General features: G+C 33.7%; 1 protein-coding gene across 5 annotated transcripts in view; it reads right to left on the bottom strand.

Annotated features, from left to right (window-relative positions):
* Positions 1-1,560: 1,560 nt before the first annotated feature.
* The window catches only part of ELOC (elongin C), a 39,052-nt gene continuing 23,904 nt past the window's right edge, over positions 1,561-16,708 (bottom strand). For 4 of the 5 annotated variants that reach the window (XM_051970036.1, XM_051970033.1, XM_051970037.1 and 1 more), the window contains exons 2-4: positions 16,309-16,367; positions 13,782-13,925; positions 1,561-5,792 (exon numbers count right to left, since the gene is read on the bottom strand). In XM_051970036.1, the coding sequence (XP_051825996.1) occupies positions 5,602-5,792; positions 13,782-13,925; positions 16,309-16,312 (339 nt within the window). In that variant the 5' untranslated portion in view covers positions 16,313-16,367 and the 3' untranslated portion in view covers positions 1,561-5,601. The remainder of the gene's footprint in view (positions 5,793-13,781; positions 13,926-16,308; positions 16,368-16,708) is intronic. The other variant, XM_051970035.1, reaches the window with a different exon arrangement.

The raw sequence follows: 16,708 nt of genomic DNA, 5'->3' as shown, positions 1-16,708 counted from the left end.
GGTTCTGCTCACTTCACTTAGCATCAGTTCATATCTTTTCAGCCTGTTGTTCATCATTTCTTGTAGAACAATAATATTCCATTACATGTATATGACATGATTTATTCAGGCATTCCTCAATTGATGAGCATCTACTCAATTTCCAATTCCTTGCTACTACATTTTTGCATATATGGGCCTTTTTTTCTCTCATTTCTTTGGGGTACAGACCCTGTAATGACATTGCTAGAATCAAAGGGTATGAACAGTTTTATAGCTCTTTGGGCTTATGGAACTCAAAATTAAATGTTAAATTAAAAATGTAATCAGGAAGTAGTTAACTTTATGTGTATGTAATAGCTTTCAGTGATTGCAAAGGTTTGTTTTTTAAAGGTCTGAGAAGATGGGCAGTTTGGAAGTGAGTAGGAAAGAATAAATAGAAGATGAAGATTAGAAAGATGATTGAGGTTACAAACTACAAACATTGGAGAGAATAGGATTAAGGATATGTATAGAGAGGTTGTTGGGATAAAACAACTCACTGCCAGATTATGGGGAAAGAATTGAGTAATGGGGGATTATTTGAGATGGAATAGATCAGATCCAATGGCCTCAATTTTCTCAATAGGAAGCAAGATTCTCTGCTGGGGGTAGGAGGTTACGGATTAGGAAAGAAGGGAAAATAAAGGAATCTTGAGGAGGGAAGAAGTTTTGAAAAATTTTGATAACTGGGGATTAAGGAAGAATGAAAAACATAACCTTGTTTCCATGGGGGTAAAATTGGATAGCATGAATTTGACCTACAAGCCTAAACTCAATCCTATCTTTCTAGAGTCTTTAGGACTACCAATATATCAAATCAGACCTGTAAGATTTTATATTAATATATGCTCCATTACCTCATTTCTCTAGTGGGGGGAGGGGGGAACCATAACAGCCTTCTCACGATTGAGGATGTGTCAATAATAAGGGAATTCCAAGAGGAATTGCAAAGATGGTTAGCTAATAATGTCATTCATTATATTTGTATTTTAAGTGGCTAGCATTGTGTTGGTACCTATCGATTTTTTAATAAATACTTGATTTCAAGGTGATTATGTTTGGAAGATCTGGCGAATCCCACTTAGAAATATTAGTTTTGGTGATTTCTTTTAAGCTTCAGTCAGGAAAATATGATCACCTCAGACATGGGCAAACTATGTATCCTTTCTGTACACTAAGCAATGAAAACTTTTAAGATTTAAAAATTATAATTTAGGGGCACTAGGTGGCGCAATGGATAGAGTACCAGTCCTGAAATCAGGAGGACCTTAAGTTCAAATCTGATCTCAGACACTTAACCCGCCCTAGTTGTGTGACTTTGGGCAAGTCACTTAAGCCCAATTGCCTCAAGGGGAAAAAAAGAAATTATAAGATAGAGAATTTGGAACTCAGAATTTTTCAATGTAAAAAATTGAGGGGCAGGGGGGGAGGGGGCTTTCTGCATGCAATTGGAAAAAATAAAGTATTATCAGAAGAAAAAAAAATTGTCAAAACAATCTATGTTTATTCCAAGACGTCCAAGTAGACTGATTAAAACTGTAAGGTTTTAAAAGATCTTTATTGGATAAAAAGTTACCTGCATTTGAATTTTCTCTTGGCTATCTTAATCAGACCATCCACACAAGCTTCTCTAAATAATTATAAATCATAACTTAGAATTAACACCCCGCCACAGAGATCTTCAACATACAAAAAAATTTTTTTTAAATTTTAAAACAAATTCACAGAGTAATATAGGTTGTCATCAAATAGGAAGCTTTTCTGGAGGAAAAAAAAATCTAATTCAGATATACTTGTGGTTTACTGTCCCTATAAAAGAAAATCCTAATAAACATTATTTTTGATAAATATACAAAACTTTTGGTTATAATAGGGTAATTCAGATGTTTCTATTTCTAACATTTTAACATTTTCCAGTTAAGGAGGAGGGTGATGTTAAGAGATGGAAGAAGTGGTTACAGGTTGAAATTAGTATCTAGAAATACACACTTTATCTGCTTTCAATTAGAGGCACACAGAGAGGAGGGAAATGAAGTTGTCCAATGTGTTACAAAAGGATAGAGATTAGCTGCTAAACTGAAAAGGAAAAATTAGTTAAAGCTGAACAGACATAATTAATGGCATGACAGAGCATGCGAACATCATTTCTTTTCAACACAGTGACTAATGATAACAGGATGAAGTTAACTTATACAAGGATTTGAAACTGGAAAGCAGTCAGCAAAATTGTTCTAAGGATCTTAAACTTTAACTAATAAAGGCCATTCAAAACAATGTCCATTATGAACATGCAGTAACTGGAATGTGTTTTGACTATATGAAACCTCACTAAATGAAGTCTACTCTATGCTGCTTTCAAGTTATCAAAAGAAAAAATTATGCTTCTACAAATTTGGATTTACATACATATAGGATGGAATATACACACATTGAACCTAATTGTCTGTTTACTGAAGAAATAAGGATAAGGGGTACATAGGTTGTGGGGAAGGGGACATCATCACATTGACAATGTTAAATTACAAGGAGAATAGTAACTTTAATACATTAAGGAATACCACTACCAAGTCAAGAAACTATCACACAGTTGGCCCTTAAAAAAATCTCAGGCAGTGTCCTGACCTTCTATTCTAGTGTTTTGACCACACTATTCAATCTCTCAAATGATTCAAATCTTTATTTGTTCAAATTAACAAACCATTAGGTTCTCTAAAAATCAGTTTAATTTAGTCATAAGTTACAAAGGCATGTTCTAAAATTAGATTTATACATGTCAAATAAAATTCCATAATCAACTGCCCCTCTAATGCTATCAAACATTAAAATTTTCAATTCCAACTTCAAAACTACACATGGACAATTTGAGCTCAACATCACATTGTATAGGTGTAGATAAAACAATTTGTACCTGTTAACTTAGACTATATTAACTTTTTAGCATTTCCTGTATTTTTCTGGATTCAAATTTCTAGAATTGGATGACCTTACTTCTTAGAACTAATTTTTAAAATGTAATATGGCTGTTTTGGTAGGATCATAAAAGTAAAGCTTAACAGGACAAAATGTATACATTTTAAGGAGAATCAATCTGTCTAGGAGCACGAACTGTTTAGGGAATATAGAGACTAGACCAGATTTTGTTGGTACAGAATTTCATGTAAGGAAATTCCCCATTATCAGTGAAGGTTGGCATTTTCTTGGCAATTTATATAGTTTCTGAAAGTAGCCTGGGGCATTTACAGGTTGTGACTTGTCCCAGGTCAAAGCTATCATGTGTGCAAAGGTGCCTGGGGGAAGGGGGGGCGGGAGGGGAGAAGAGGGACGAGAGTAGGGCAGGTTTTAAATCTAAGACTTCTTGGCTTGGAAGTCAGCTCTCTACTCACTACACCATGCTGTCTCTTGGGCTGAACTTAACTGCTTATAAATTATATTTTTCAACAGCATTCTTATTCAGAAATTCCGCCACCTGTGCCATTCATTCATTGACTTCTGCACAAGAAACACACCCAAACCCACAAACTAAAATATTTAAGCTAATTTAGATATTCAGGGGACAATAAAAGATAAGCAGATGTTGCTGTAAAGGATTTTATTTATAATAGAATCCTATGTGCTGCAAATGCTACAACATAGAAAAAACACTAAGGAAGGTTTAAATGGAATTTCAAAAATAAGCTATTATCAATTTCAGAAACAATCATAAATTTGAATATATGACTTAAAATCTCTTAAATTAAACCAGGTAATATCTAATCATTCTAGGTATATAATACAATGACCGAAAATGCCTGAGAATTAAAAATCATAAACTGGGGAATTTAATGCTTTTGAAAATCAGGCTAGACTACATGTAATACAAAATCTCATTCTTTACTAAGTATTTTCTTATCATGCAGTACCATTTTTGAATTACATAATTTCTCATCTGAATTCTAGCCATACTAATCTGTGGACATTAATTTTTAGTATTTTATGATGTGTTCAAGTGTAGCCATGAGTTAAAAAGGTAACCTATTAGGACAGAGCCCATTAGAAATGTAGTTTCTGCTACCATCTTGACCTATAAGATCATCATATCTGTACATAATTGGTATTTTTGTTACCATCTAGCATTAAAAATCCCTGCACTTAAGTGGACACCAGTAAATACTCCGATACTGTGTATATGAACCAGAGTTTGTCTTAATGAATTACTAAAGTAGATGTAATAATTATTTCCAATTAAGATTTAAGAACAAACCGATTAGGTTTTCAGATAAATTTTTTTTCTTGGTAATCTGTGGAGTGAACTAAAATAATCTAGTCACCAGTATTTAAATTTACATTTGTATAACCAATTCTGTTATTTTAAAAGTAGGAAGCTGAAACAGCCTTCATGTTCTTAACTCCATACCTAGGAAAGACACATTGACTGAAAATTTTAATTTGTCCATAATAATACTAATGGTTAAAGTAATGTATATTTTTATCAAAATAAGCCTAATTATACTGATGTAGTCATTATCCTTGTTATGTATGGGCTTTGTTTCTTAGTATTAGAAATACTCTAAATAGCCACTACATACAAAGACAACTCCATAAACCATTAAGGCGCTTTACGCTAGGCTTTTACCATAAATTTCACAGTTCCAGAATGATGATTATTTTTTGTTCAATTCTAGTATTTTTTTTGGAGGGGAATAGCAGTACAGGGGTGTGAGGCTGAATTTTGCCATGATCTTATTTTAATACATTTGCTTCATGATTCTTTTTTAATGTAGTAAGTGAAAAGTAAATTGCAAAGGAAGCTTTCTTAGCTAGATGATTAAGTACAGTACTTTGGATTGTTCAAAAAAGATATTGTATGATTATCTCTAAGTTTTCAGAGCCAAAGCCATGTAGTACTGTAGTTACTTATTGATAACTTGGCTAAAGTTCTTAAAAATTCACTATTGCAAAAGCTATACCTAACAATCTTCCATAATGGTTTAAAAGAAAAGTACCACTTAAGTTATGACAAAAACATACGCAGATACACTTTGATATGCTAACATGACTGCAATTTATCAAAAGACACAAGATCAATTCTTACGTATTCGAGTTTTAAAAAAATTAATGTTTTGGCTGAGCCATATTTATAAACACAAGTTGACATTGCAAAATAGTTGCATATTCATAATGCTAGACAGCTTGATAGGTTCAAATTAACCCGACCTGTCCAAAAACAAACCTCCTAAAAATACTTAAGCCAGTATAAACCTGCAATATATGCCTAAACTTCAGTACTTATAATCATTGTTCTAATATTTAAAACCACACCTAAAGGATAAGGCATAGCCAGCTACTAATTGGCATAATTGTTTATTTCTCATTTAGTGAAAATGTCCTTATTTTATTTAAGTGGCAAAACAAATTTCAACTCTGATTGCTATGCAAAAGAAAGGACTGAATGTATCTGCTTTGCAATGAACTTTACAGTTCTCAACCACCCCCCACAACCACACCCCCCCCCCACACAACATGCTATATGAAAAAAGTTACTAACTGAACTACAGGTATTAAATACTGAAAAAGTTAACAGTTTATTATAATTTATTTTATTTAACAATCTAGGAAGTTCGCAGCCATCAGCAATTCCAGTGCAATTTCAGGTGCAATTGGAAATTCAGGAATCTCTGTGGAGCTGTTAGTGTAGCGAACCTTGTAGGTAAAATACATGCATACTTTTGATAGCACATGTGATGGAATTTCTCTAAAATTAACCTCATTGGTTTCGTTTTCAGCAAACTGACCTGAAAAACAAAAGTAACAATTAAGATCTAGAGCTAGCCAACATTAAACTAAAGCATTCACATAATTCAAATTAGAGAAAGGTGAACAAGACCATGATGATAATATTATACCATGTTTGTATAACAGAATGAGAAGATTTGACAAGGTGGTAGAGTATAAAGAATAATAGGTTTGGGAGTCAGGAGGCCCGAGTTCGCATCTAGGCTCTGGTAGTAGATCAGGACATTTAACTTCTCTGGGGTTCAGCTTCCTTATCTTATGAAGTAGGATGCTAAATTTGAAGATTTTTTTCTAGCTTTATAACTATATCCTATTCCTATGAACTAGTTGGCAGGTGGTTGGTCATAAAAAGCCATCTCATTTTTTAAAGCTCTTTTTAGGAATGAAATTCTAAAACTTTCTTTGGTAATCTAGTTCAAGTACTTAATCATTCTTAATGACCTACCCTTACAAACTATTCAATGTACTTTTTTTTTTTTTTTTTTTTTTTAAGCTGAAGCAATTGGGGTTAAGTGACTTGCTCAGGGTCACACAGCTAGAAAGTGTTAAGTATCTGAGGCCCGATTTGAATTCGAGTCTTCCCGAGTTCAAGGCTGATGCTCTATCCATTGTTTCACCTAGCTGCCCCTCAAAATTTACTTTTTATATGAAATATAAAATCTACTTCAAAGTCACCCATCAGCCTTCTTTTTTTTTCTGAGTAAGCCACTTAACCACTTCAGTTTCTCACAAGCATTTTTAGGATTATGCTGTAAGCTCTTCTATACTCATTATTGGAAGCATGTAAACTTTTTTGGAGAAGTCATTGGAGATGTTACTACTATTTGCTAAGCCTTGCTATCCATTAAATTGAACAAGACTACAGTAGAACAATTATAGGATGCTTTCAAAGGTGCAAACAATATGGTATTCAACTCTGCTTGGCTAGAACACTACCATAACCCTAGAACGTCCTCTGGTTTAAGGATATGCTGAAATTATGTGTTGTTAACTGTACCAACTTTGTATGGGTGTGGTGATAGATGGGTGTGTTTTTTAAAGAACTGCCTATGTTCTGAAAGAGTCAAAAGCAGATTGGTCAGCTGAATTTTTTGGCCAAAGTAAATTACAAAGGCCAACTTATAAGGTCTGTTAGTGAAATTTCCAACTAGTGAAACCTTAGATCCTTCAAGTCCTGAAATACACTTTGGTTAACTCACTATAAAACATTTCCTTAAAATTCTTAACCTTGATCTTTACTCCAAGAAGAGATTTAGGTTACAAGCAGCAAGATTTTACAAAGAAAGAGAAAAAAGTCTAGATGTTTGGAGAAGACAGTATATGAATAACTAAAATAAAGAGCAAAATTCCTGAAGAAAAGTTATACTATTTTATGACTTAAGGAGTTGAACAGGGATATTGTGATTGCAGAGTGAGTGCATGCTCCTTTTACCACAAAAAAGTCATTTTCTCAAAAAGGTTCTTGCTCTAAGCTATGAAGTCAGGTTTATTTATAAAGAGATCTACCATTTAGAAAGTGTTTTAAGGGCAGTAGATAGAATGCCTGGCCTGGAGCCATGAAGATTCATCTTGAATTCAAATTGGGCCTCAGACATTTATAAGCTGTGTGACACTGAGCAAGTCACATAACTCAGTTTGCCTCACTGTAAAATGAGGCTAGAGAAGGAAATGGCAAACCACTGCAGTATCTCTGTCAGGAAAGTCCCTAAATGGATCACAAAAAGTTGGACATGACTGAAAATGACTAAGTAACAAAAGATTTGTAAAGTATTTTCCTTATAGATTATTTTATTTGGTCCTTACAACTACTCTAGAAAGTGGATACTATTATTATCCAGATTTTACAGAGGAGGAAACAGATTGAGAGAAGTCATTTGCCCTAGGGTACTACAGGTGGTAAATATCTAAAGGAGAATTTGAGCTCAGGTCTTCTCGACTTCAAGGCCAACTAACAGTCCTTTCATAAATAGGTAAATATAGTATTGGCTTAAACTCTAGATATATGTATCATGGATAAGTTAACTTTATGACTTTAAAGTTAATTTAACCTAGCTGTTTTGAGTATGTGTTCAGAGCAGATATAAACTTTGTTGGGCCAATATATAATGATTACATTAGTAGTAAGAGAAGAGAGCAAATAGTGAAATAGCCTCAAGTCAAAAAGACCTGGATTCAAGTACTACCTTTGATACTGTTCCACCCCACCCTGGACAAGTCACAAATTCTTCATGCTCCAAGTAACTTTTAAAGATTCTCTAAATCACCTGCCTTCCTTAGCACACATGCTCCTATTCAAATTAAGCTATCCTAATCCTATAATTCTGAAACCTTATACAAAACCCCTTTCCCCACCCCAAATTCAACTGTTTTACTTCCATCCATCTCAACCCTACCCCCTAAATTTCTCCAACTTTATCCAATCTTTTCATCGTATTCTCTAAGCACAGTTAATGCCAATTAAACTTACATATATCTTAAACTTTTCCTTTCTCTATATTTAGGCTACTTGCTGCTGATGATAATATCACTGGCCACCCTTTTCAGTACATGCATAGATCACCAACTTGCAAATCATCTTGGATAATAGTGGGAAAAGTTGACATGCTTGATGCTTCCCATGGCTACTTCCAGATTTTCTTTCTCTAACTATCTTTTAGCAACCTTTCTTCTTTTGTGGCTCATTCAAAAGAGATTTATCACCTAATCAGGTTGTAGTAACTTTAACCCATAAACTTTTACAATACCTGCCATACTTTCCCCACCAAGTTTAGTACCAAGCTCATAGTTTCTTTCCATACTACCTTCATACTAGAAGAATCTAAGTTTCTAGTTTCTCAATTTACCAATTTCCCATGACCTATTTTTCCTCTGTACCTCAATTACACCCAGTGATACCCTTGATCTTGCCATGTATTCTACTTCCAAGTTCATTTCTTTTTGATAATCATATTTTTTCCTGTTTTTATGACAACACCCTATTTCTTCATACTTGTCATGGCCCCCATATCTTTTATCCTGTCAGTTCTTTTCCAAGTCATCAATGCTGCACTCTTCTCTTCCCATCTCTATCTTAACCCCTTGATGAGTCAGTTTAACTTTACATTCCATGTCTGCTTGTCCTATTGAGGATCACATCAAGTTTCAACAGTGGAGATTCTCAACATTCACTATCTTTGCTCCTATTCATGGCCTGCTGAACTTCTGATTTAAGTCTTGAAAGTGTTGATCAGAACCATTAAAAGTTTATGTTATATAATCTCAAATTGCAGAGAAGTAGTACTTTTATATCTCCTTAACTGATGAACTATCTCAAAGTGGCTATTCCAAACCTTTATATCTCTTTCAATCTCTCATGGCATCTTCTCCTCCCATCCTTTTAGCTGAGAACCTTGTCCTACATTAAAAAAAAAAAAAAAAAACCAAAAACCCAGAGGCATTCCCTGAGAAGTTAAGTCCCAGGAGGGAGTGGGCACTCCTTCTTCCCCTTCCTCATCTCAAATCACTCAAATGTCTTCCTCCCCTAGTATTCTCCTTTACCCATGTCTCCAAGAAAATTCCCTTCTTATTGTGAAAGAAACTGCAGTGGGAGAGAACACAAAGCAGAGAGACCAATCAAAAGGCTGCTACAATTGTGCAGGTGTAAGGTGATAGCTATATAAGTGGAGAGAAATAGAAGTATAAAAGAAATGTTGTGAAGGTACCAACAATGAGACTTGAAAATGTGATATGTTGAATGAATGTGAGCGAGAAGTTGAGAATACCAACAAGGTTATAAGCCTGGGTGACAGGGAGGATGGTGGTGTTTTTGACCGTAAAAAATAAAGTTCAGATGAAGGGAGGGCTTGGGAAAGAATTAAAAAAAAAAAAAAAAAAGGTAAATTCTGTTTTGGATATCATGTATTTTACATGTTTAATCGACATCCAGTATAATATGTCTAATAGGTAGATGATGTAAGATTGGAGTTAAGGTTAGGTAGATTTGAGAATCACCTGCATTGAGATTATAACTGAATCATGGGAGTTGAAGAGATAGAGAAGATGGGTGAGAGAATGGGTACGATTCAGAGGCAATCCAATGGCAATTAAATGGAAGGAATAGGATCAAGAGTATTTTAGAGGGGCAGCTAGGTGGCGCAGTGGATAGAACACCAGCCCTGAAGTCAGGGGGACCAGAGTTCAAATGTGACCTCAGACACTTAAAACTTCCTAGCTGTGTGACCCTAGGCAAGTCACTTAACCCCAATTGCCTCAGGGGAAAAAAAAAAAAAAAGTATATCATGTCTGATGGGTGAAGGAACAGATAGATACATCTTGGTGATGTGAGACAAAGGGGAAGATAAAACTCTTGATGAATAGCCTCACTTTTTTAGGTAAGGTAAGAAGAACCTCTTCCTCATCTGAGAGAATAAGGGAAGAAGGAATGTCATGGGAGTTTGAAAAGAGTTTAAAATAGTCAGTGTTAAGCAGAATAGTGAATCCAATCAGGGAGGTGACTTGCTATACTGTAGGATCTTTTGAGATTACATAAGAAACTTTGAGTGAAGCATAATTTTACACACAAATGGGATCAAAGACAGTACATGGTAAAAATGTTTTTCTTTTTATCTTAGCACAAAGTAAATTCTTGATGATGATGATGTCTTGTATTTTTGGAGGGCTGAGTATAAGGAGGGAAAAGTAAAAATCATTTATATGGTGCCTACTATGTACTACACTATGTAAAGATTTTTAAAAATTCACATTGATCCTCAACCTTGTAAGGTTGGTGTTTTTATTATCCTCCTTTTACAGCTAAGGAAACTAAGGCAAATAGAGGTTAAATCTCTTGTCCAGGGGCACACTGATCTTGTTCCTTGTACCCATATCTCAACTGTGTGCATTTGAGGTGTCTGAAGCTGAATCTGAACTTCCTGACTCTAGGTCCAGTACTCTATGCATTATATTACCTAGCTGCCTCCACTAGTCCTCTCCTCTCCCCCCCCCCTTCTCATTTATCTACTCTCCTGTGGTTCCAACTAACATCTCTCTAAAGATGACTCTCCAGCCTACATAAAATATCAACTTCTCATATCTCTCCTGAGCTGCCTGAATCACCATACATCTATTCGGATGCCTTATAAGCATTTCAAACTCAACATTATCTACAAGTAGTTTCCTTCTAAATCTACTTCTTTGCATAACTTCCCTATTTCTATCTAGGGTAGCACCACTCAGGTCTATGTTCAGAGTCATCCTAAAGTTCTTTGCCTTCCCATACTTCTCATATGCAATCAGTGGCCAGTCTTATTTCTATCTCTCAAAGATATCTTATGTCTATTCCCTTTTCTTCACTTACAAGCCCATCACATTACTTAAAACCTTCAATTCTTTTGTGTGTGTATGGGAGGGGTGGGTGGGAGGGAACCTGCAACTGAGGTAATATGACTTGGCCAGGGTCACATAGCTTGTAAGTGTTAACTATCAGAAGCTGGATTTGAATTCGGGCCCTCCTGACTTCAGGGCCAGTGCTCCACTGTGCCATCTAGCTCTCTACCAATACTTTTCCCAATAGGGCAGTCTCCTAAAATGATATCTCAAACTCAAATCTTTCCTTTCTCTAATGTGCTTTCTATATAGTTGCCACATGTGTATTCCTCAAGTACAGATTGAACTGTCATCTTCCTAGTTCAAAGAAGCTTAAGTTGTTTCCTATTATAAATAGGGTAAAATAGAAATTCTATTGCTTGGTATTTAAATGCCCTTTACAATCTTGTTTTAGTTTACTTTTCTAGAATTATTTTTCTTAGTTTGGAGGAGAAACTGCTCTCTCTAAAGTTACCAATGATCTTGTCAAGTCTAATGATCTTTTCTTAATCCTTATTCTTCCTGACTTCTCTAATCTCTGACAAAAACAATCACCCTCTTCTTGATGTTATTCTTGTATCTTAAGTTTTATAATACTGTTCTCTCCAGGTTCTCTTCTTTCTGACCACTCCTTCCTTGTTAGTCCCACATGCTCACCTAAGGCTTTGGCTTGAGATGTTTCTTTCTATACTTCACTTGAAAAAGTAATTAGTTCCCATGGACCCATCTCAATACTTATGGTTTAAATTTTACTACTTATCCAGTCTAACATCTTTTCTGATCTTTGACCCACCTTCCCACTGGATACTTCAAACTATAAGGCCTGCAGAATAAGTGACGACAGCATTTAATAAATACTTATGTAGGATACAGGCAGAAAAGATAGTTCCTGGTCTCAAGGAGACTCATGTACAAGAGACATATAGGAAGTTTCAGATATTAGTCTCTTCTTCAATGTCATTTTCATTGATAAAATCATACTTTAGAGTCAAGAACTTTGGTGGCAAAAACATTCTTTTCTTAAGTTCGTGTCTTCAGCAGCTACGGTTGCAATACCTTAGAATTGATGGCTAGGAATTACCCCCACAGGGTTTACTTCCCAGGATGCCATCTGAAGATACTAGTCCCTGGTTGCCACCACATGTCTAAACTTGGACTTCTCTTCCTTCAAGTCTCCCTAATATTTCTATTATTATTAAGGGCAACACAATCATCCTAATCACCCAAATTAGCAACTGAAGTGTCATCTTCTATTTCACAATCTTTCACATCCTAAATCCAGACTATTGCCATGTATTGTCAATTCTACTTCACACCATCTCTCACTTATATCCCCTTCCTCTTGAAACCAGCCTCCACCCTGTTATAGGCCCTCTAGCTCATACCTAGACTATTCTAATAGGCTGCTTGGTTGGGTTCCTTGCCTTAAATTTCTCCCCACTTCAGTCCATCCTCTCCAAAGTTATCAAAATGATCTTACTAAGATAAAAGTCTGATCATGTCACTTTTCTTCTCTAATTAGTTCTATTACCTCCAGATTCAAATACAAAATCCTGTTAAGCTTTTAAGGTCCCTCATAAGGTTCATTACTAAACATAACTTATTCTCCTCTACAAAATAAGTGAAATTCCTCTCAACTTTGTATTTTTATTTGCTGTCTGACTCCTGGAATGTTCTCCCATTTCACCTCTATCTTTTGGCCTCTCAAATTTTAGCCAAAATCCTATCTTCTGCAAAAAAGCATTTTTTTTCCAGTTATTCCTGTTCACCCATTAATGCTAATGACTTTTCTCTGAGATGATTTCCAATTTCTCTTGTATATATCTAGTTTACAAATAGTTTCATGCTTTCTCCATTATATGGTAAGTTCCTTGAAAAAGAGTACTATTTTCAACCTTCTTCCCATTTTTCTGTGTCTTCAGCACAGTGCCTGGAAATTAGTTGGAGTTTAAAAAATACCTATTGACTCCACAGCAACTCCTTCCTAATTCCCCAAATCTGATCAGTATATAGCTAAGTTGCCTATTTATTAAACCTTGGGTCTGACTATGCAGCTTCTGTTTTTACATAGGCTTTTTCTCATGCCTAGAATTCTCTCTTTATCTTTGTTAATACCAAGCTCTCTTCAAACCTCAGTTCAGGGTCTACTTCCTAATTAGATATTTTCCAATTCACCCAATTAACTGTGCTTTGTCAATTACCCAAAAATATGTTATATACTTTATACTTATCTCAGTTTAAGTTGTATTCTCAAGTCCTACCACCTGCAGAAAATAAACTCCTAGAAGGCAAGAATCATTTGAATCTTGCTTTTGTATTCACAATAAGTATCATGTAATATCTTGCATACATAAGCACATTAATGCTTAATGAATTAATTTCATAGTAAGCATTTGTCTTTAATTGAGGATCAGCATAAATAATAGTTCCCTTATGAAACATATTAGGCTTTTTTTTAGACCCCTCCCAAAAAACAACAACAACAAAAATTCATACTGATGACAGGACACACTCAAAATCTCTCACCAGTACTTTTAAATTTCACAAATCATTTTACAAAATAAATATGTATCATACTTATCAAGATTTAAAAAAAAAAACAAAAACAAAAACAATCAAGGGCTAATATGTATTTCTATACATACCTGGGCCACTTAACATGGCTTTTATTGTTCCTGATGTTAAAGCATGCTCTCTTTTAACAATAAATTCATGACCATCGGAAGATATCAATTTCACATACATAGCATCTGGGCCCTCACACCCACCATATGTTTTCTCTTCTCCATCTAAAATAAAACCAATGTTAAAATATCTTTATAATTACAGTCATGAAATAGAAATGTCACTTTATTCATTAATGTTTGAAAAATATTAAGACTTAAAAATTTGGGGCACAATGTCTGGACAGCTTTATAGAAACTTCACACAAAAAATTTGCACAGGGAACTCTATCTACAAATTTATAATGTGATAGTAATAGCTTTTATTTTTAAAAAGTGGATATTCTAAGCCACTTCTTTTTACAAAGTCTGTTTATGAAATGAACTCAGGACTTCAAAGGCAAAACAAACTAGTCCTTATAAACAATATTAATTTTTTTTAGGGGGGGGAGGTTTCCACAAAAATCAAAAAAATTCTCTAAAAAAGTTAACAGTCTTGGCTATTTGCTTTTAAGTCTCACCTGGAATTAGATTCTTAACCTTGTTTTAAGGCACAAGTTTGCTGTTGGTCATTTTAATGATGGAAATATGATAACTTCAAAATGAACCATCTTAAACACAGATAATATTATTTGCACTTTAACTCAAGATATAGATAGAAATTACAAAAGGCACACAAGCATGTTCTAGAAAAACAAAGCAAATGTTTTAATCACAAATGTTAAATAGAAATGAAATTATAACAATCTAGTGCTAATATCTAAAAATTTGATGCTCCATGGTGGCATTTATGAAGGTAAATCAGGGGTACTCTCTCTCTCTCTTTAAACATTAAAAGTTTTGTTAATTGGCATTTTTTCCATACCACTTACAAAGATTTAATTCCTGAGCCTGAAAAATTATCTCTACCATATTTGGGTCACAGATTTAAAATTAGAAAAAACATCTTAAGAGATCATCAAGTCTACCTCTCATTTTACAGATGAAGAAAATGAAGCCAAAATCAAGCTATTTGCTTAAAGTTATACTAAGGATCTTTGACTTCAAATTTAACAGTCTTTACATGATCACATTTACCCTTACAGAGTATATCACTACTTTTGTGATTTTACAAAAAGGAAAAATCACAAAGAAATAATTTATACAAGATCATTTAATCCTAAAGGCAATTAAATATAATAGGTCAATCTTAACTCAGGAATACCAAAGTTCAAGTCTACTTCAGATACATACTGGCTATGTGATCTGAACAAGTTTTTTAACCCCTCAGTGCCTCAGAAAACTTTCTCAAATTGCAAGTTGTATCACAATTGCTTATCTGCACTGGTAGAGGAAATTTAATTACTAGCAATTACAATAATGAAATCATAGCTCTGGACAGAAAGAAAATAAAAGAAGCTAAATTCTTAGACATTCAATTTTAAATGTGTAAAATACAAATTTGTGAAACTAATTATTATTCTATTACAAATGCATTGTTATAATGCAGAGTTAAGTTTCTTTTCATTTAATTAAACTTGTAGAAAAATCAAGTTTTTTAGCACTAAACAATGATAAAATTGCTATTAAACATTTTAATTATTTCATGATTAAGTTTATAGAGGATCTAAATTTTAGTTTAGGGGAAAAGTGCTCAGTTACGTGGAATTCTGGAGCTAAGAAGTGATCACTGTAATGGACTGTATTTCTAGAGATAAAAATGCTTTGAAAGAAAAGTTTAAAGTCATAGTTAGCCCTAAAATATAGAATCAAAGAACTTCAGAGCTGGAAGAGCACCATAAGATGAAGATGTTCTTTCTATAATGTAGAATAAGCCTTAAAAAGAAGTATGTAAAATTTATGGAAAGATAAACACTAAGAACTTTAAGTTTTGTTTAAACAAAGGTAAATAACTATGTAGTAAATTGAAGCAAACATCCTTATTCAACCACGTCAACACTAATTCAGGTCAGGGTATTATTTTATGAGCTAGAACTAAAAAAAGATACTTAACTACAAATGAATCACTTCTATACTTTTAACAGAAGCCCTCATTCAAATTTATACATGTCTGAAAAACAGACCTTCCATTAATCTTTTCCTCCAAAGTAAAGATAAGAATTTCCATTTATTTTTAAGCAAACTGCTTAAAAAACTTTTGAGCAAATAAATTCTGAATAAAGGTCAATATTTTTCCAATCCTAAAAAAATTATGTACCTCATCAATTTGAATTATTTAAAAAAAAAATCATGCTAACTCTCCTTTCAAAAAGTATTTTTTGTTCTGCTATTATTCTGCTCAATCTCTTCCTTAACTTCATCTACTTTAAAGAAAATTTTGAAAGAAAATAGGATTATACTCATGCTTTGTAAAACTTGAAGTACTACATAAATCCTAATTATTACGAGCTGTCATTATGAATTATTATTATGATTATATACACACACACACACATATATGTGTGTATATATGTATATGCATATATATAAAATAACATTATAAAAACTCTATTACCTTTATAAAACTTACCCATTATCTTCTTATGAAATTATATTTTGTTTCCACAGGAATTTTAACAGAACACCTTCCTGAAAAAAATCAGAATTTTAAAGTTAACATGTGAAATCAATATTTACACAATTAACTATTACCAATAATAATGTCATGAATTAAAATATCACTAATTCCATAACATACACTTTTTTTAAGTATGTACTACCTAATCCCATTTCTACATACTAGAGAAGCTACCTATATTATGAATCTGATGGGCACTAAAATATTTCATGATTTCTGGTTAGATAAGTGGTAGAGGTAAAAGAATCTAGCTAGCTAAATTAATGAGCAAAAAAGTTCAAATTAATTACACACCTATTTATTAAGCATATACTATGTACAACATGCTAGGAATACAAAGGCAGAAAGTGAG

Source organism: Antechinus flavipes, chromosome 1 (assembly GCF_016432865.1).
Source record: "Antechinus flavipes isolate AdamAnt ecotype Samford, QLD, Australia chromosome 1, AdamAnt_v2, whole genome shotgun sequence".
Classification (NCBI taxonomy): Eukaryota; Metazoa; Chordata; class Mammalia; order Dasyuromorphia; family Dasyuridae; genus Antechinus; species Antechinus flavipes.
This window is presented reverse-complemented; position numbering and strand designations above follow the sequence as displayed.